This window comes from Mycteria americana, chromosome 4 (assembly GCF_035582795.1).
Source record: "Mycteria americana isolate JAX WOST 10 ecotype Jacksonville Zoo and Gardens chromosome 4, USCA_MyAme_1.0, whole genome shotgun sequence".
In the NCBI taxonomy this organism is placed as follows: Eukaryota; Metazoa; Chordata; class Aves; order Ciconiiformes; family Ciconiidae; genus Mycteria; species Mycteria americana.
Window position 1 is genome coordinate 76,834,730 of NC_134368.1, and position 21,319 is coordinate 76,856,048.

A 21,319-nucleotide genomic window follows, 5' to 3' on the forward strand; every position below is an offset into this window, starting at 1 on the left:
TAGGATTAGAGCTGGATAGTGGAGAACTACGAGTTATTTTTTGTTTGTTTCGGCCGGTGGGGGGCGGATTTTTTTTTCCCAAGTTGCAAAGCAGACGGAGAAATGGTAATATTAGAAACCTGACATTTTGCACTCATTGCTGCTTGCATAACCATACGTTTTTATACCAAATAGGATTCCTTTGACGATTATGATGAACATCTTCCTGTTTTGCATGATTTTAAAGATTTTTTCTATACTTTCAAGACGTAACATCATGCAAAACAGAAGAGCATCATCCAAGTTCTATGGCACACAATTTGTAACAAATTCTTACTATCTCCCTCTGTTCTGCTTACTTTTTTTCAGAGTAACAAGGAAGTTTCATAGCCAATGCATACAAGTTTTAAAACATACGCCAGCTAAAGATAGTCATCTGATCTTTGAAACAGTCTTTGCATGCAGGCATCACACTTTCTCAGAAAAAACAACAGAACTTACCCTCATCTGTAGGGTTGAACCCACAGATATCACAGATACATCGAACCCACTTATTCATCTCCTCCTCGCTGTCTGCTACCAAATAGAAAACTCTGTCTATAGTGTTGATATCAAAAATATAACTGTTTTCAAACTCTTTTTTGTTGAACGTTAATCCAGCATCCACTTGTTGACACAAATTTAAGTCAATAATACGGATAGGCTTCTTGGCATGGTCATTTTTGTAGTATTCCAATACATCTGGATCCCCTGTTAAACGGCCGCTGCGAAGCACAAACCATCTCCTCTTCCATGCCTGAAAATTGAAAAGAGAAAAAAGGGCGAAAAATTAGAAGGCAAAATCATACTTGAAGACTGTTACCTTTTGTGTATGGTTTCAATCTAGGTTGAACCAAGTAATAGTAAGTAATTCAATTATAATTCTAAGAGATTACTCACCAGTTACCTACATTTAACACAACCTGTTTACATATTGTTACAGCAGTGGACTAGAGGATTAGTGAATTTGTATTTTAAAGTTTATTTCTTCTGTATTTGATCTTTGTTTTTAAGAAGGGGACATTTAATTAAATCACTGTTTACAAAATGAGAAAAGATTAATCCAGCAAAGACAAAAGGGTGGAGGGGACCAGGAGAGGAGAAAAAAGCACACACAAAAAACTTCTGAAGGAAGCTGATGTAGGTATGGGGAAGGCAAAATAAAATATATCTTTAAGTGCTCCATATTGTCTTGTTTCCAATATCGGCTGCTTTGGGCTGATGCATTTTAACTCTGAATTTTTCACTGATACTCAATGATAGCGACTTGCATTTAAAGAACAGACAACGCTCACATCGTACGCTGGCCTCAATGTTAGGGGAACTCTGCACTCAGAACCTCATAATATTTCTACAATAGTACTTCTTACAGAAAAAGAGCCACATTATTATTTTGGAAACTGTTAGAGAGATGGGGATGGAGAGAATGACCAAATGTTATAATTTTACAGCATAAAAACAGTCTCTGTGGAAGGTACGTCAACAGAAAAAATACATTTCACAGTCTGACGCCATGCTTGTTATATCAGCCTTCCTGCCCCTGCAGAGAGGAAGAAGCTGGTCCAGGAGAAAAGCACAACTAAAATGCCTCATCTTCCAGCTAATCCTCAGCTGCCTTTCATTCCCATGGGCCTCCGTCACCTGGCATCATTCCCACCAAAGATGCTAACTCAAACCAAGAAACCAAGATTTGCATACAACTGTCCTGGCGTTACCAACGGCATCTTTATTGCCCCACTTATCTGCATTTTGGTTCCTCGGCTCTACCAGCAATACAGCATTCTATGCTTCCTATAAGATTCCTTATACGCACAAATGCCAGGATAATGGCTGCAGTAGAAGAAACTAGATGTACTGCCATTGCCCACTAGAAGAGCTGCATTGCACTCACAGTTAGAAATCTGAAAGTAGAGCCCAGACACAGTGGGAAGCCATCACAGTTTTGTCCATTTGTTTTTACACTTTTCAAAGTTGGAGACCAAGGCAAATCAATGCAGTAGCCAAGCCACTGCGCGTTACAGTGCAGACTCACACCATGCCCCAAGCCACCCCCTTTAAAACTTCTTTAGGATATTCAAACAAGGTAGCCAGCAAGTCCTTTGGAAGGACAGAAAATAATAGAAGAAATAAAAAAAATAAAACAGGTGAGTTCTCCTTTTGGCCAGCCCTGGCTGCATGCTAACCAAGGAAAGGAACGAAGTCAGCAAGGACGGTCCCAGAAGAGGTCACGACGTGTGATGTCCTTTACACACTGGGACGTAGCTTTGAAAACAAGTTTCTTACTACGTATTAGGAAAAAATTCGGACCCATTTTCTTGGGGCACAAGAGTGTTTCCATTTCATTTTTATGTAGCTGTTACCTTCAAACAAACTAGTGGAAGGAGGACATAAAGAACAAAGAGCGAGAACTGCACTGCCGTCTTCCAGCTCCAAACTAGCGCCGTCAGCTTTGCACCAGAGACTCACAAAACCCTCATTGTCAAGCGGGCATGCCCTTTTTGGGTATCAAGCTTAGGAAGCTATTATGAAAAGATAATACAGAAAACAGGAGAAAGGGAAAAATGCCAGACAGCTTAATTAAGGCTTGTGATCCATTCTCCAAGTACCAAGCCTCTAAAAGTTATTTGATTTTAAGATAACTTTTATACTTTATAAAACAAGTATAGTTATTGTAGTTGTGAATACAGCATCTGCCTTTAAATGCTGAACTGCGTGAATCACGTCAAGGTCTCAAGCAACTCTTTCCACGGTAGCAGTAAGTTTAACTGGGTGAACAGTAAAACACAGAAATAGAAGATGTAACAGATGAACCCCCTTCAATTTAGATTTCAAATGTGAGCATCTTCTAGTAGCATGGCTGATAAGCACTGTTTAACAGCAGCCCAAGAACACTGGCAAAGTTTGTTTTGTTTCCTGTTTCCAAATCAAGTGACAACTTAGATGCTGGGATAACAGGAAACTTCAATATCGGAGGTTCTGTCTCCAGACAAGGTCTGTCACAGATAACTGTTACGAACCAAACTGCAAAACTCTGTTGCCTCAGAAATTAGCTTTATCTTTAACCTCATCCTTCAGTCATTCAGATGAAATTTTCAAAGCTTAAGTCAGGAGGAAAGAGATTAGAGACAAGAGAGGGACAAGAGCAATTGAGAAGCATGATGCATTTTGTCTCGCAATTTGCGTAACCAAAAAAAAAAAAAAATCAACTCTGTATCAAACTTCTAGAAGAGGCACACTTGGTTATTTCTAGTACTGTGTTAAGGAGTTAAAGATTCTTAGCAATCCTGACAATCTCTGTTGAACATTAATGAGTAAATAGGACTCTTAAAAATTCAGAAAATCAACCAGCTAAACCGAATTTGCTTTCAGCCCTTCGGGCTACAAAATAGTACTATAAAGTACTTAAAACATTGAATTTAGCCTACCAGCACCTGCTACTATTTTTGAAGAGTTTTCACATAGTGCATATGTGAATGTTTATTTCAGTCATATAATGAGTCACACTCACTGAAACTGGCACAGATTATATTCAAAAAACAAAAGCAATTCCATAAACTACACACTAATAAGGCAGATACAAAGGTTCTCTGGATTACAGTACAAAGCACAATTTAGCAGCAGAATAAAGCTTAAAGCTAGACAAGCGAACTGACATCAGCACTCTTGCTAATCATAGTACAAAAGCGCCTCTATATTTTGTCAAAGTGCAAAATGAGCCCACATAAATCACTCTTTGTTATTTGAAAATATCTGGGATTCTTAAAGCTTGATCTATTTTTAACATTTCAGTATTTGTCGTTGTAACGAAAGCTGTATACTGCCTCACTGAAATACAGAATACTGGGCTATATGTGTAAGGAAGAGAGCTTCTTCAGTAATGGCTTTCCAAAACAAAACCTCTAAAAGAGAGCGTGCGCATGTGCAAATACATATTTATGCAAATTTAATCTTTTTTTTTTTTTTACCCCTTTAGGCATTCCTTGTTTGAAAATTTTGCATTTCTTTTACAGACTATTTCTCATAATCACCAAAAAAGACACAACTGGTTTAAGTCACAAGAAAATTACAGGTACTAATTATACGTCACGTTACTGACGTTATCAGTCATACATTCCCAAACACTGGTTTTCTGTGCTAGAAGTCAATTGCATTAAGTTTGAGAGGTCAAAAAAATAGCCAGTATGGGATTTAAACGTTTTGTCCCAATACCAATATCATTTAATTCTGGAAAGATATTTGAGCAAATAGACAAAAGGTGTTTTATTAAATGAAAGATTTTTTTCATATATATAAAATGTGTGTTATTAATATAAATAGGGCTTTAAAAATATTTTTTATAAATACACTAACACCTAGTTACAAAACACTGCATGCAGATCAAATACCTAATTCAGAAGTAAAATTGTTCCTTTTAAAAGTGTTGTATGGCAAACGTCATGGGAATCAAGTTCACCAAAAGCCTGTGCAGGCTTTGTAAATTATTACAAAACAAGGTTTAACGAGGTTTGCTGCTTTTGTTTCAGACTAAGAAAGGCCTTGTGTGCCTCTCAGCTTGTTTTCTCCTTTGAGCTGCAAAGCATATCAGCTGGCCTAACATAGGACATCACCATTCTTGCCAAACATTGTCCTGTTTGTATCATGAGACCATCGTATCATGAGACCATCATAACTATAAAAACAAGCTTGTTTGCTTGTTTTTGAGATAGTCTAAAATGTGACAAGCTGCTCACCCACAGAGCATCAAATGACCAAAGGAATAGTGGAATTCTGTATTTTTCACACAGCACTTTGAGTAGGTTACAAAGCAAACCCAAGAAATTCCTATGAGTTCTTCCACTCACATATATGCAAACTGCTGATTTAAAAGCAAGTGAATCAGCTAAGAAACTGGCAGAAAGCATCATTTAGCAGTGTTGGGGTTTGGTTTTTTTTGAAAGACTGTAGCTAAACCTGTATGCAGTAGGCAGGATTTACAATATAATCTCCTTACAAGAGGTGTATCTGTTGAAGAAGCTGTAGCTATATCTTCCTTAATCTTTACATTTATGGATTATTCCCCCCCCCCCCATATTCGAGAGATACCTCATTCAGCTGCTGGCTGTAGTTCAAAGATGTAGGAAATAGGGGATGTATGTGTAAATGGTGAGGGAAAGGAAGGAGGAAGGGGCAGGAAAGAGTAGATAATGTATATTTATATTTTAAAAAGGATTTAACCTTCCATTTGGATCCCCTCAACCTGTTGCTCAAGAGGCCAAAATAATTACACGAAATGTTTAAATAAAAGCTTAGAAATGTTAAATCAAAGACAACTTTTCCTGGTCAATTTTTTTTTTACAGCATTTGCTCTCATGTGGTCAGGTAACTCTGCTCACTGATAAACTGGTCAATTGTCCATCTTTGGTTTGCTAAGTATTATTACCCATAATCCTCACATCATTTAAAGCTGATTTTCCTCTTCTAGCACATTTACCACCTTTTTTCTCTTGGGTAACATCCAGTCAAAAAAGAAAAACTCCAAAACTGTTGAGCACTGGCTAAGCCAAAGAGGGTATCACTTACATCCCGCTCCAGTAATACCGCTAATAAATCTTTCCCCCATGTATGACTAGTAGACCCAGGAATAAAGTTACAAATCACAGACCTTCCTTCTCATCTCTCAAGTGTGCAGACATTTGTGCTTAGGTTTTCATCTCCACACTCCACAGAGAGTACTTTAAAAGGGCAGTATTTGGCATCCTCCTTTCCCAGAGAAGTCAACTAAGACTCGGAAGAAAGAAACAACTTACCCAGGGGCACGGGGAAGGATCCAAAAGAACACTTGATGTTTTACAAACACATGACAAAGCATTTCCTTGCTCCAAAAGAACTTATAAAGTAGAAGACATGCAGAGCATGAACCAGAGAGAAGTGTGTGTGGGGGGAAGACAGCCCAAGGTCACTTCAGAATGCTCTCCTGGACATTTATTTAAGTCCTGAACCTACTGTTGAGGTCTTTTCACTTGTCTGCTGGGATGAAGATTTAATTTTCTTTACGTTTTTTGCTCCCATCTATTTCATCTATCCCTCTCGCTTTACTTTTTTCCCAGTGCAAAGGTGAAACAATAATGAAATTGCTACATGCCTTTGACAAACAACGGGAAGAAGGATCACAAACAGAAGTTGAGTATTTCTTCTCCTTTTCGCCTCCATATTTCTAGCGTCTTGGTGTTCTGTTCATCGCAGGAGACAAACACACCTCTGGCACAGCTTCACTGACTTGTGTGTTAGACCTGTGCTCTGCATCCCATTAGAAGCTCAAATGAAATAAAAATAAGTGTTCCTTCACACTATGCTTCTTTTTAAATCCTGTTTGCGGTAGGCATAGACCAGTGACAACTGTCACTGATGAACTTCATCCCACAAGGCACGTATTTGGGAGGATTGCCGGGAAGTAGCCAAAAGAGGTCACATTAGGTAACGGTACTTCAAGTACAGAACTTTACTTTTTCTACTTGCAGAACAAACTCCAACGTGGTGAAATCTCAAAATTTCGGCTGCCATTTTCCCTGAGAAATTAACACTTGTGTATTTCTACATGGAATTAAATTAAGGGGTGTTTTTCAGAAAACATTTTCTGGAAATCTTTTAAAACTTTTTTTTTTTTTTTTTTTAAAAAGGCCAATCATGAGCACCAGAACTGAAGAATATGTAATTACTAGTTACTTCTGAAAACCACTGTCGTAACACCTACTGGCAACTGTCATCCTCTTCCCTAAAAATGATGACCTTTCTTTATCTTTTTTTTTTTTGAAACATAAGACAAAACAACTAAACTGAACACAAAAAAGCATATTTAGTGTCTTAATTCTAACAGCAGAAACTACGTTTCCAAGATTTGACAATAGTCCAAACATTCTACTTTTAGTAGCATTAAATACTACGAAGTGTAAACAGATTGCTGCAAAATAAACAAATGTGATACAAGGAAAATATTGAATACATTACGACTTTCTTTAAATACTTAAGACTTGTTTTCCAGGAAGCACCATCTTTTCTCACTGAGCAAAATAAGGAAAAAACAGTCTCAGTGGAAGTTTCCACTCTCCTGGCCATCATCCTGATCATCTGTTCCGAATACACACAAGGCCAAAATTTCCTGTTTTCAAACTATTGTCACCATTTTCTAGTCTTGTGCTGTCGATTCTAACTTTAGCTTGTTAAATAAACAAAAGAAAACACTGAAAATACAGCAGAACAATACTTCCACACAGATTTACTGAGCACTGTTTCATAACTGATGTTTCGGCATGTGAATTAGTCTCCTAACGTTACACCGCTAATTAAAGCGTCAAGCAAGGCACAAAATACAATTCAGACAATGTAACACTAACTGCTGCTTTATTTTGTGAATATAAAATTAACTGAATATGTTCACATTTTGCATGGGGGTTCTTGCCGGCCCCCCCCCCTCTTTTTTTTTAAAAAGCACAATTACACTGGAAATAGGTATATTATTCCCAGTGTAATTGTGCAGCCAGGTCTGTATCACCATCTAATTCCCATTAAACTGATCCTTATTATGACTGGTAGCATCAGTAACTTCAATAAATACTTACTTTTCTGCAGTATGTCAGAAATTTTCTAATGGCAAGCACAAATTTCTCTCTGCCATACTCCTGCACACCAGAGAATTATCATCTCTTCACCAAAGGAGAACCACTTCAGAGAGCTATATAGAGCAATAAAGCATGAGGTCTGCAGCAGAGCCAGGACCTGAGCCCTCATTTCACTGTCTCCAAGCTAGGACCAGTGACCAGATCATCCCTGTATTTTCCTGCATCATCTAATCCACTTCTTGTACCTAGAAATATTCTGTCGTTTCTGATCACTTGCAAACTTACCTTTTCACTTCTAGTTGTTCTACTTCACACCGCCCACCCTGCATGGCTAAGACATAACTCCCTAACAGTCTTGCCGGCAACATGCTCCCTATCACAGACATGAGCTTTGCCATCTCCTCTCACTGCTTTGTCAGCAATGAAAACGTAACACTTGCCGTGGCATGGTTCTTGTCACAGCATAAGGAGAAGTGTATCTGTTGCAGGTCCCTTACCCACACATCTACATGGTCTTTGTTTCTCAGAACGTTTCCAAAATTTGGTCTTTTCCTCTCTGATCACGAGCACGTTCTGATCATCTCCCTCTCTAGTCTTTCCCATATCCATCCTATTTAAAATAATACTGCCAGGACAATCTCCCTTCTCTCATTCTGATCACATCATTTTCTATTTTAAAGTTCTCCATTTATTGAGTTGCTTTATTGCAGTTTTGAGCCTCTTTTCCTATTTTTAGGCTTTTTCTTCTTAGGAAAGTCAATGCACTTACTTGACTCCCTCCCTCTTGCAAGTCACCTCCTATTGCTTTGCTCTACCACCAATACCAGATTTGGTTCATTTTTCCTTCTCTCCCGCATCTCTCATCTTTCTTCAACTTCTGAAGGCTCCCTGAATCAATAAGCAAGGGCATGACATCTCCTTCCTTCAGATTCCCTCTAAAGATCAGCCTCTTTGATAGTACTTACAATCACCCAACCGAATTACAATTTGGCTTTGCATCAGATGGATTTATTGAAAAAGTAATGTTTTTGTGTATTCATCAGACAAAGGTTTGTTTGGTTTTTTTAAAGTTGCTTCAGTCCTTTCATCAACTCTTAATTAGAAGTCACTTCACCCCACATGTCTTAATCTAAGAAAGCAAAACATTCAGGGTAGGTTCTGCCCTTTTTTTTTTAAAGCGTCTGTACATTACTTATCACAAGGATTACTACAGTGCTGACAAGACCCCCTTAACAAGACAAGCCTGAGAAGACACCAGCCATGCTGTTTGACTCGAGTTCCACTATCGTGAGCTCATGGGTGTATGTTGTGACAAGCTGCATAAGAGCAATGCACAGAAAAATAAAAAATTTAGGATTTGTAAAGACACAATAAATGCAAAGCTGAAAGGTCAAGCCTACACTCCATTGATATCAACTGCTGCTTTCCCACTAATGGCTGGGGATGAAATATTTCACCATATATTTTTGTCTATTCATTTCTCATTTCCTAGGAGGACAGTCATTTTGAAGTGGTGTTTGTAACAAGGTGTGAAAAATCCTCATTCTTCCAGATCACAAACCCAGTGCTTTTTGTAACATTTTGTACAGATTCACAGTTTTCCTTTTTTTTTTTTCCTTTCTTACTTGCCTGTGTAGATATCCATCTTCATCATCTGTGAAAGGCTTATATACAAGGAAAAGCAAGACACTAGAACTATGTAAAACATGCAATTCCTGACACTATTTTGGATCCTTTAAAGGGCACTGCAGTTTCAACAAACATACAACACATGCTTCACTGCTTCATGTTTGGATCACTCAAGCATGTTCATGCTGCATACAAAATAGAGATGTCTACAGATGACAGAGGCCAGTCATTCTGCACATCATCTCTTCAACCAAATATTCATAGGCTTAAATACTGTGTTTTGTACTCCCCATAAAAGAAAGGTGATTTGAGCTACAGAAGCAGCAGGTTCTCCAATTTCAATAGGGAACAATGAATTAAGGGGGATTTAACAATGAATTAAGGAGGACAGTGCAAAGATACCCCATAATTTCTACAAATTGCCTCCCAACTAACTAGCCTGATTTAACCTACTAGTTGTACGCATAATGCAAGAAGCTCCTACACATCCATTAACACACGTGGAAAAGTCTCCAAAGGAAATTCCAGACAATGTTTTAAATAATCCCTACAAATTAAACTTAGGACATGCTGACACTCCATCCTTATCCGTTCCTTGTGAGAGCAAGGCTGTACACTAGCTGACATTTTTGCAAATCGAGTATCTGTAGACCAAAGCAGGAGCCTCTTTTGTAAATGAGTCAACTACTACTAGAGCAACGAAAGGACCGACACTTACTCAAGCTGCTTTACTCAGGCACAGTAAAGAGAAAGCTAAAGGAAATCTATTGTTCTGCCAAGGTATTACAGGGAGAATTGACACAGTACTTTTTAAATACTGTGAGGCATTGCAAGGAATTCCTTATTCTAGGAAAAGGGAAGAATTAGGAAGAGCATGCTCAGTGTTTACATTTTAGGACCAAAATTATTAGCTTTTCCATTACAAATCATCAGATCTGCAATGTGCGTGAACCAAGTGCGCAGATATGGCAGGAAGAGCTGCTAAGAAAAGTAAAAGCTAAGGTAAAGTAAAAGTCAGCATTGTGTCTGATACATAAATTCTCACTTCACGTGACTGAGAGTATTTACCAACTAGGCTCAGCAGAGTTTTTTCTGAACAGAACTGACCTAAAGAGCTCCAGAGAAAAATTAATTTCAAAATAACCAAGCACAAAGTCACAATTCTTTGCAAGACATTATGATATATAAATTGCTTTTACTATGCTAATTAAACTGAGTTTCCATTATAACTAAAATATTGCTTTTCCAGCACTGCAAACAATATACTTTTAGATTCAAATAACTCACTGGTAGTAACAAAATGGTTAAGAAATTTAAAAACCAGCTAAATCACATACCAACAGCAAATTTAACTACATACCAGCATACCTGAAAATTAAGATGCTTCGGTATAATTACTTTGATTAGCTTACAAAACACTCCTCTCGCTCTCATCAGCTCACATAAAAAAGTTTTCTACTGCTTCCTAGACTGTAACAGAACCCTCATGCCATATATTATTAGGATCAACAGCTTGGTAGAATTTAACCACCACAACCAATTATTTTATCTTTTTTCTCCCCACCCCAGAGCAATCATCTGAGTCAAGATTGGTTCTGGAACCAAATCCTTCGAACGGCGTTGCCGCAATTGCTTACCACAAAGGCTGCGCTGCCCTGCCGGAGGAACCCGAGTGCCAGGACCAAGCCCTGGTCAGCCAGCGTCTGCTCACGGCAACTCGCTGCAAGCCTCCCTGTTGACAAAACTGAAGTACTCGCACTAGTGTTTTCACAGCCAAGAAATTGCAGATGGTTCTTGAACAACGATACAAATATTAAGATAAACTAAGTGTTTTAGATGGCTCTATTAACACACCTACGCATGCCCACGTATGCCTGTAACATACTGAAGTGATACATCACACGGCTTCTACTTGCATTTGGTGGCATAAAACTTTTCTTTTTTCTTTTTTTTTTTTTAAGTTAGTGATACAAGCGAACAAACAGGTAGAGGCTTAGGCTCGTGCTTCAGAAACAGATTTACCGAGTCAACTTGTACATCAAAACAAAAGCTACACCTCTTTTTGAATAAAAAACATTTTTCAAGCAAAAAGATAACATTCTTTAAGGAAGCCTCTGTTTACTTACTCCAATTCATTTTCCATACATCTAAGTTACAAAGCAGAAAAGTAAACAACATCGAGAACAGCTTTTTCTAGTTTACCTCTTCAAGTCTTCAGAAAATGTAAGCAATGTCCTGGCCATTTCTGTAGTTGTGTCTACCCCAAAATAAGCAAAGCTTTCTTTTTCCTGCTGGCTTCCCACCTCACTCTACACCACCCTATCCTCATAACCTTTGACCAACAGGAAGCAGACACAATGGACTGAAAATAACAGCAATTGTAAGATTTCGGATTATTTAATACATGAGGGGTGGGCTTAAGACTTGAAAAACTTCCCTTGCTTTGGGTTTTCAACAGTTGCTTAACACACGTTGTCTGCATAGACTTACAGCATTTGTTAGCGATCCTAGGCTGAATGAGGCTAAAAACTGCAAAACACACCATTAAGAGCACAGAGGTACAAATTCTTGCATATGTTGAGATTCTGCATTTAAGTCATAGTCATTAGGCTATACAATGAACTTAATTTGCCGACAGCGTAAACAATAGCAGTAGAAGTTTCTTACAGCATTATGTCTTTTTTCCCAAATATTTTTCTTTATCTGAGCTTTTAGATCAGTAATAGCTATAACTATATGTCCCATAGAATAATATGACATTCTGGTACGAAATGTAGCCAGCAGTCCATTTAAACACAGCAATTAAAGCTATAAAAAAAATGCAGTGATGGAAAGTCACAGAACAATTTGCTAATACGAAAAGGAGCTTTGCTAATTCTAAGTAGCTGAGGTGCACTTTGTGGTGTAGAAGGAAGGGTCTTTATTTTCTTCTCACGTAAAAGCCCAACCAGTGACCCCATAGATATCTTCATTACCAGTAAAAATTCCTGTGCTTTAAATTGTACTAACATCTTGGTATGAACACTTGAGGGTTACAGATTCCAAAGTCCAGATAGGCAATTAAAGCATTTCTTTTTATTAGTTTTAATGTTTTTTTGTCTTGCACCCCAAGTACCAGCTGATTATTATTTTGCAAACCCACAATCACATCCTCTCTCTGTCATCCCTCCCCAAAGCCCTCAGGTTCCTCCTTTGCGGTTACACTGCAACACATACGGGTCACGATGATAAGAGCAGAACAAACTAACTCAGAGACTCACCTCTTGTATAAGAGCTATACTGTGTTTTCTGGAGAAAGGAATGGGGGGCAGGGAGATAGAGAGTCAGTGCCATTTTTACACAGATGCCTTGCCCTGAACACAAGACTACTAAATCAAAGTTTTCTTCCACAATCACAAAAGCTGGTAACGTCCTCTGCCTTATAAACACCAAGCAAAATTTCGGGCTAGGAGTATTACAGTGGAATAGTTGCAAGCATGATGAAACTGAAGATCATAATAATGTTCTAACATAATTTTGAGTACGTTTGCTACCCCATGCAGACACTTTATCAAGCATTCACTGTACCTCTACTGCATGTTAGGCACTGCTTGGTTTTAGAGGCATTTTAATCATGGAATGACACTAGAAATATTCTTTTCTTGGCAGGGGAAGCTCAGGCACTGCATTTCTGCAGGATAAGACTGGATCTAGCTTGTCAATGTAGTATTTCATTAAGGTCTGCAAGTGCTCAAAATAACTACAGAGAAGGCCCTCATGGTGTATTTCAGCACGGTATCCACAACAACTTCCAAATATAAGACGTCCATATTGCACACGAGCAAGCTTTTGAGCATAGCAGCAGAAGCCACCACTGACACATTATAACAGCAGCTTGAAGCACAAATGGTTCAACAAGGAGAGTAAATATGAGGTTCTCTGCAAGCCTGCAGTTTAAGAGTCCCTTGAAACCACTTTGTCTGCTAATAGGATCCTCCTTTTCCCTTCCCCCATTTTAAGACACAACCTGATGCCATCACACCAAGGAATAACAGAGAAAGGATATCCTGCCTAGATTTTCCATTACACAGATCAAATCATCAATCCAGAGAGGTCTTTGCTTACACATAGGATAAAAAGAAGATGCTTCCAACTGATAAACCCTGAGAGGAAGCAAGGTTGGCTCCATGACTATTTTTAAGTAGTTAGCATTCACACAATGGCCTAAAATTAATGGCCAACCCCCAGGGTCCATGAAGCCTTCATTTAAAAAAAAAAAATTAAAAAAAAAAAAGTTAAGGACTTTGCATATTGGGGGGGGGGGGGGGGGGGAACACAAAAGAACTAGAAGGTGGCAGATATAATCAAGCTTCTTCCCAGACTCACCTTCAATTAAGTTTGTATACTTAGTTCAAGTAAGTGAAAAGATAGGAAGCTGTACGTTGTTTTCTCTAAAAATGAAGCGTTTCCTTCAACAATTTCTGGGAGAAATCTCACTTCACAGTTCTTGTAATTTTGACTAATACTCTTTTGCTGTAAGTATCATATGACAAAAAGGTAAGTAGACACAGAAAAATAAGAATATCTTTATGTAGCTGTATCATGAAAGAAGGAACTTGTTTCTCAGCCCTAATTTCCAAGGCCAGCTACCACAGCTGTGCTGCAGCTCCCAGCTGAACAGCTCCCTCCATCTCACCACCTAACAGACAAAGGACATTTAGTTTACCAAATGGCCAGCGTTTCACATTGAGCTCAGTTAAAAGCATCCCACATCTAAGGCTTCATCTAAGCCATGATAAGAAAAGTCATACTTTGTGCATCTGGACAGATGATGAATACAAACATCTTAGGTATCATCTAAGGATAAATAATTTAAATGGCATCATTTCAATATTAAATGCACTGAAAATGCAATACTCATGCCAGGCATTTCTTTGGATAAAGAACAAGATGAGGCAAAAGGCCGTTTAAGATCACCTTTGTAATCTACAAAATGCCCAGAAACTCGAGACATTTTAAATATCACCGTTCATCTCCACCTTTTAGCGCCAAGAAGGATTTCTTCTTATAAGCATTTATCCTTTTGGAGTTTTTGTTGTTGTTGTTGTTCTTTTTAATAACAGCATCCTTCTGATGAGTAACTAAGAGAATCATGGAAAATAAAAATTGCCTAGAATTTCTGATCTCATCACAAACTATTCCCCTCCTCTGTGCGCTAGATAAAAAGTGAACAATTAGTCTGCTGTTTGCTCAGTACAGCGAGATTGTTCATTTCTTCATTTGTATCAGATCACATCATGGAATCGAGAAAAACATTAAAAATAGATTAAACAACAACCAAAAAAATCTATCATTAAACCACCAACACTGCTATGAGAACTGAAAGCCCATCAGATTTTTATTATTTATTTTGTAGTTTTGAGCAGATTCAAGTGTTACAGTCCCTTTACCTTATCTGGCTTGCAAAGTACTTCACATTTTTAAGCTTTGCTCTTTGACATGGAAAGCAAGCACTGCATTATCCAACTGCTTTTTACACCTTTTTGTGAGAGTTTCATAACTAGTTTCACTTACTATAAAAACGTTTAATTTTTAACTTACAGGCAGCAAAGGAACTCTAAAACTGGACGCCTTGTTACTTTATTTATTGGCTCTCTATACATCTAAATGGCATCTACTTTGTTTACTGACTGGAAGCTCTTACTACTGCCAGCACTTCAGGAACAATTGTAACTGTGGAAAGGGGAAAACATGTTTTTCTACATTTTGTTTGTCATCGAACAGAATTATAAGGTACACATGTACCAATTTGAAAATATTTTTAATAGCTGGTAACCTCAAATGGACAAAACAACCTACCTCAGCAGGTACTTTGTCTGAACTTGTAACTTAACCCTTTGCGTTCTGGAGCTATTTATGAGTAATAATGACTACCAGATTTGCTATAGCACTGATTATTTTTCAATATCTGTACATAATGACACCGAAAAAGTGTATTCTATTTCTAAAGACGACCATTTTTTAATCCTTAAAATGGGAAGAGCTTTGGGGCAACAGCAAGAGGCATGATATGAGAAACAAGATTTAATATCTTCTACAAAATTTTCCAACTCTTAAAAATATATATCACAACACCATTTATATGAACCCAGTGAGATATACAACTGATTTCATTTGATTTTAAATACAGATATATATATATATATATATATATATATAAAAAGATATGCCACTATAACAACATATCAAACTTCAAGCAAAAAAAAAGGAAGCTTCTCGTTTTCCCCACCACTTACAGCGGCATCCAAAGTCTTTCCTCCCTAGGGAATTCTGGTGCCACCCGTATTAGGCTGTGCGACAAGGACCCACTTGTCTGTGGGGCACAGCAAGGTGAGAGGGATGCCGCTAGCCGGGCCAGGTGCCACTCGCCAGGTCCTCCGAGCAGGCCTCCCTCCTGCTCACCAGCGCGGCCAGCGGTCCTCGCCTAAGAGAGGCCACGGTGTTCTCTTTCAGAGAGGAGAGATCTGGCAGAGGAGCGCGCTTTTACGTCCAACAGCAGGCCTCACACAGGTTTCCTAAGCTGTCCTGTACCCTCAGTGCTAAACAGATGTAAGGCACATATGGAGGTCTCCACGTGGATGGCTCCCCTTACTTCCACAGCCAATCATCTACCCTCCCCCCCCAGACCCGAAAGGCTAACAAAAATACAGAAAAAAAAAAAAAATTAAATAGCTACTCGAAGCAATACTCAGCTGACCTTCACATTTGAACACGTTGGTTTTGCCTCTGCTGCCAGCCTCTTCCTTCTAGAAAGCTGCAGAGCTGAAGCTGCTTATTCACAACGTGAATCGTGACAGAAGAACTGGTAAAACCAATAACAACAACGTCAAACCACAATTTTAGAAACCGCTGATGTAGAATGATTATATCTTCACTGTCACCGACCGCGAAGACAAGACACCTACTAACGTCACACTATTTGTACTGCTGCAGGCAGCTCCTGTCAGGCGGGTGCCACTTCACTGGAGCTACTACACGATTCGAGAGCACTCGTTTTCCTTGATAGGCAGGGAGGCCAAAGACCGAGCGATACGGAAACAAATACACTCTCACTTTGATAACAGGCTGGCAATGCCAGAGCAGCGGGAACGTCCGTTCTTACTCTCCATTACTCAAAATTACTCTCGTTACTCCATTACTCAAAATTTTTCAGAGAAAATAAGACGGATTTCAGCAGATTGGGCAAGTCAAGTCAGATTTTACTAAAGCAAAATTATATCACCGCACAGTGAAGATCAGAAGATTTTGAGGATGGGATGATAAAGCGACAGTGTTAAAATTTTAGTATCACTTCATTTTGGTTCAAAAACGTGCATTGCCTTTTTTTTTTTTCCCCCCAGAAACTATAAACTTTAAAACATGAGGCCCCATGGCATGTTAAGAGTCTGCTAGGACTGCTCACATCAGCTACTGATGGACACCATCCAAACCATTTAAATCCAGAGGAAAATTATTTTGGTGATCAAAGTCACTGAATCGAAGTAACAATAAAGAGCACTTGTACCAAAGTCTTGGCACCTTAACCAAAATATGCTGATCAATCAATTCGTTAGTCACCTTGTGACTAATAAATAAGCATAACCATATTAATTGTGTGTTTTCCACCTCTCGCAACTCTGCTCAAATACTGCAATAGAAGCACAGGCGAACAGTTTAATAGTTCGCTATACTATGAATGCCCTCCCCCCAGCAGCAGGGATAGATGATTTTCTGCAATAACACGTGCTTGAACTAGACATACAAATTAAAAACCTTCTGCCTGAGCAAGGTGATGACAGCATGGGATGCTGCTTGGAGGAAAAGCTATAGCTGAACTTCTCTGAGCATTTAAAAGAGGTATCACACCACACTGACAGGATTGATAAAATTCCCACAGAACGTAAGAGAAGTTTCAGTGATTTTATCAGACACAACAGAAATGAGCTGACAGGGTAGAGAAGCATATACAAATGACTGCTTTCTCTTTGATTCACAATATTTAGATTGTTATTTCCAGCCCAGGTTAAACAAATTGGTGTTATGATACTATTGTTAGGCTAGATGTATAAACACGCTCATGCACTTTTGGAGGCAGGCCAGCCAGCTCAACAAACAGATTACAAAAGAAACAGCGAAGAGGTAGAACAGGAGCTGCTGCTCGGGTTCACCCACCGGGCTGTTATGGAGAGGGAGCAGGGGGTGGGAAGGAAGAAAACAGCACAGAACAACAGTGGAGCAAAATATGTTGTGAACACACTATTTTAAGAAGTGTAGAAGCTTTCTTAAAAGAAAAAAAAAAAAAAAAAGCAGCTCAACAGTCAGTCCACACTCAGCAAAATAACTCCTGAACATTTCATACAGAGACAGATACGTCAAGCAGTTTCAATCAGCATGCTTAACTCAAGGCAAAAGAAACAAAGAAATCTCTAAATTTCTTACAGTGAAAGGAAAACTAGTGCTTAAAGCACAAATCACCATCAAAATTTTACTCAGTAGAGAAAACTATTTGTTTTCTTTATGAACAAAGAATAAGGAAAAAAATACACTTTCTAGGTAGTCCACTTAGACTCATCTCCCACTTAGTCTCAAATGAGAAGGGCTCAGCCTTACCCCCCCCCTCTTCTGCAACAGCTCAGGCACTTGACCCCAGTTCTTCATTCTACCCAACATTTCTCTAAAAAATGACGTTAAAAAAAGATTCCCCCCCTCCCCTCCATTTCAGTCAAAGGAGAGGTGTTTTGAGACAGGTTATTTACAGTTGTTTACCAGGGCACTCAGTTTACAGATACAGAGTTGAAAGCAAGTATATACGAACCAACAGAGACTACGGATTTTTCAGATATTACAACCAGCTTATGTAAGCAGAAAAAGAGTTATGACTTCTAAATAAGAAAGGCAGAGTAACGAATACAATCATGGATTAAACTCCCTAGCTTACACTCTGTCTTGGTGAACCTGAAGTCACTTATCTGTTCCAACAGCCAACAGGGCTGAGATATCATCCCTGTGAGTTCATTTTCTAAATGGACCCAACATGCAGAAAGAAGAAAACCGCATGAAGAAGTAAAGCCAGTAACTCATTCCCTTTGAAAAGGGCCTTGTGAGATTTCTCATTTATGATTTGCTCTCCTCCGTTCACGGCAGACGCTCTGGAAAGAGTAAGCTGGGTTGCAGTCATACCAACAAAGGACGTTTTTATTTTCATAATCAAAACACTTGCCTTGTTTCACTGGAAATACTCAATAATTTTAAATTCTATTCAGAGGAACAGGTCCTTCGCCAGCAAAATACAGCTGCGTACCAAGGCCTTGCTTTGCCCATAAAGTAAAAAGTAACTGCAAAGTAGTGCCATTAACTGAGTACCCTCAAACATCTCAGGCAACATCAGGACTTGACCAAGGTCTCCGAATAGCAGATCTTGAGATACTTCAACTCAGCCAGCACACTTGGAGAGCAAGTTAAAGTTGAAATGGAAAACATTTCCATACCTATACATAACAGATATTGTAATAGCCAAGTAATTCACTTCAGTCTACTATACAGAAAGATATACTTAACTACACAAAAATAACTTTGTGAATGGTTTAAAGGGGGGGAGGAATGCAATAAACAAATTTGCAATGCTTTCCAGTTCATTTATTTTCTTAAGCTTTTAGTATTTGCTGAACCTCAACTTGATTTTGTGTATAAATGATTGGCCTGCCTCTTATTTGCATAGATATCCAGCATGACCTTGAATTTTGAAATCAATCACACAAGATGATGTCTCCTATCATCAAGTTATGCCATTTCTACTAAACTAGGAAAATTAAGCCTGAAAACTGGGTGTGTACTTGCTCTGCGGATCACATTTCACAGAATATGGTTGTCTATAACTCATTAGTAACTTGTGCAAGTTTATATTTTTATTTTTTGTCAAATACACATGAAAGAACATTCTCCTCGCAGCGTGTATATTTCCCCACTTCTTCACATGCTGGAAAGGGTTGTTGTTGTTGTGGGTTTTGGTTTTTGGGTTGGGGTTTTTTTGGGGGTTTTTTGGTTTTTTTTTTGGACACCAGATCCTAAATAGCTCTTAGACAAAGATCACTTCCTTGCAGAACTGCTGAACAAATAGACCACATTTGACAACAGAGTTCAGAAGACGTTACATTGCTGGGGTTCCCTTGCCAAAATAATAGGGTATCTGTGCTTTTGTCTCACTGGATGCACATATGTGCTTATTCATGTCACATAGTATTTCTCTAAGCAACAGAAATGGACCAATTGCTCCCAACACGCAATGGAAGTTAGAAATGTTTCTTCTGTTTGTCCCCTGCCCCCCTCAACAGATTAACTGGGCTATTCTTTAATACAGAAAAATCTAACTATACAGCAACAGTAGTTACTGCCAGTCTCAGAATAGTAGTCTTGACCTTCCAAAATTCTGTTCTAGTAACCCTTGCATTATAAATACTGTAACACTGGAGTCCCAGAATTAGAAACATTTGGTTTTGATTTTAGCTTGATAGCAAAAACAAAGGTCAAGTATATGACTAGTCAAATATACTACTTTTCATTTGAAATTCAATGTTTTTCAATGAGCTCCTTAAAAAAGTAGCATATGACCAAGTCAGATAGGATTTCTGTATACCACCAGTTCTAGTATGAGCATGTGCTGCCTGCCACACTGTTTGTAAACAGGACAGACAAGAGGATAAGGAGTGCCACTTACACTACACCTCATCCTAGGTCAACACAAAGCCGACCTTCAGAAAAAAACCAGTTACTTCATAAAAACAGAACTGTGATAGGCACTGTGATATTCCCCTTTGCTGTAGGGACATAGAAGTTACACAAAGCAGAAACATATCCTTTTAACATTAATACTACAGAATTTCACAAAGAACAGCAAAGCATGATAAAACTAAACTGGCACAAGCCTGACACCGACTTTAAAAAGAAAATGACACCATCATCTAGAATCTTACTTTAAAACACAGAAAGATGGAACTTCCTTCATCAGCCTCCAGCTGCTGCGACTTTTATCCAGGAGAAAAACCCAGCAAGATCTCCATTTCAGCATCACTCCAAGGAGAGCACTACGCTTATTTAGCATCAGTTCCCAACAGCAATACAACTGAAAGCTCTGCAATCTGGTAGACTCAATGAAGGTTTTAATCATCTAATGAGATTACCTCATCCATGTGTGGTTTCACAATGCAGTCTCAATGGTAGCCCATTATGCCAGTCCCCTGACGTGCAGTATCAATCATGCTAATCGGCTTACTCTGCTATCACTCCTACAGCTAGATATTTGTGAAGAGTTTCTACCTCACAGGATAGAAAGAAATTGTGAACTAAGTACCTCCACGACAGTACAGAAAGCATTGCTAGCTCCGATCCTAAAATTAATGTCACTTCCATCCAACAGGTTATGAGCCACGTTCCATTTTTAAATTTTATGTACGTTCTATGCTCAATCATAGCAAAGTACAACAGCTCCCTATGGAGAACATTAAGTTTACATATAACAATTCACATGTTTACAATGAATAAATTTCACACTGGAAAATCATAAAGCTTCATAGAACATCAGTAGCTGCCTTGTCTGAAACACAAGCTTCCCAGTTATCATCAAATGGAGCTCACAAAGCACAACACACTGGCTGTTTTACTGTTACCAATATAAAAATGTTATAGTAACTAATGCCATTCATTTACCAAAGCAAGAAGCATCCAACCTCAAAGTAACATAACGCATGTACAAATAAAACTTGTTCTATTTGACAGATGAGGCTAATGAGAAAATCTAAATATTAAAACTAAACTTAGCCTATATTTTGTTCTTCAGCTGCAAGGGAAAACATAGCCCTGAGTTCTGATGCCTTCCTAGGTAACACAGGGATCCAGTTGTTGTACACACAGTTAAAAAGAGCTAGCCACACTACACAGCTCAAAAGACAAACAAAGCAAGCCCCTCTAGTATCAGCATTTTATACAAGAGAGATTAAGCAGCTTGCCCAAAGAAGTGCAAGAGTCATGGGCAAAAATTTAAGACATATCTGTTAAATTAGCAC

At 38.6% G+C, this 21,319-nt stretch overlaps 1 protein-coding gene across 3 annotated transcripts in view; it reads right to left on the minus strand.

Moving 5' to 3' along the window:
- GAB1 (GRB2 associated binding protein 1) overlaps positions 1–21,319 on the minus strand; it is a 102,986-nt gene that overhangs the window by 41,224 nt on the left and 40,443 nt on the right. For all 3 annotated transcript variants that reach the window (XM_075500992.1, XM_075500989.1, XM_075500991.1), the window contains exon 2: positions 481–775. In XM_075500992.1, coding sequence (XP_075357107.1) covers positions 481–775 — 295 coding nt within the window. The remainder of the gene's footprint in view (positions 1–480; positions 776–21,319) is intronic.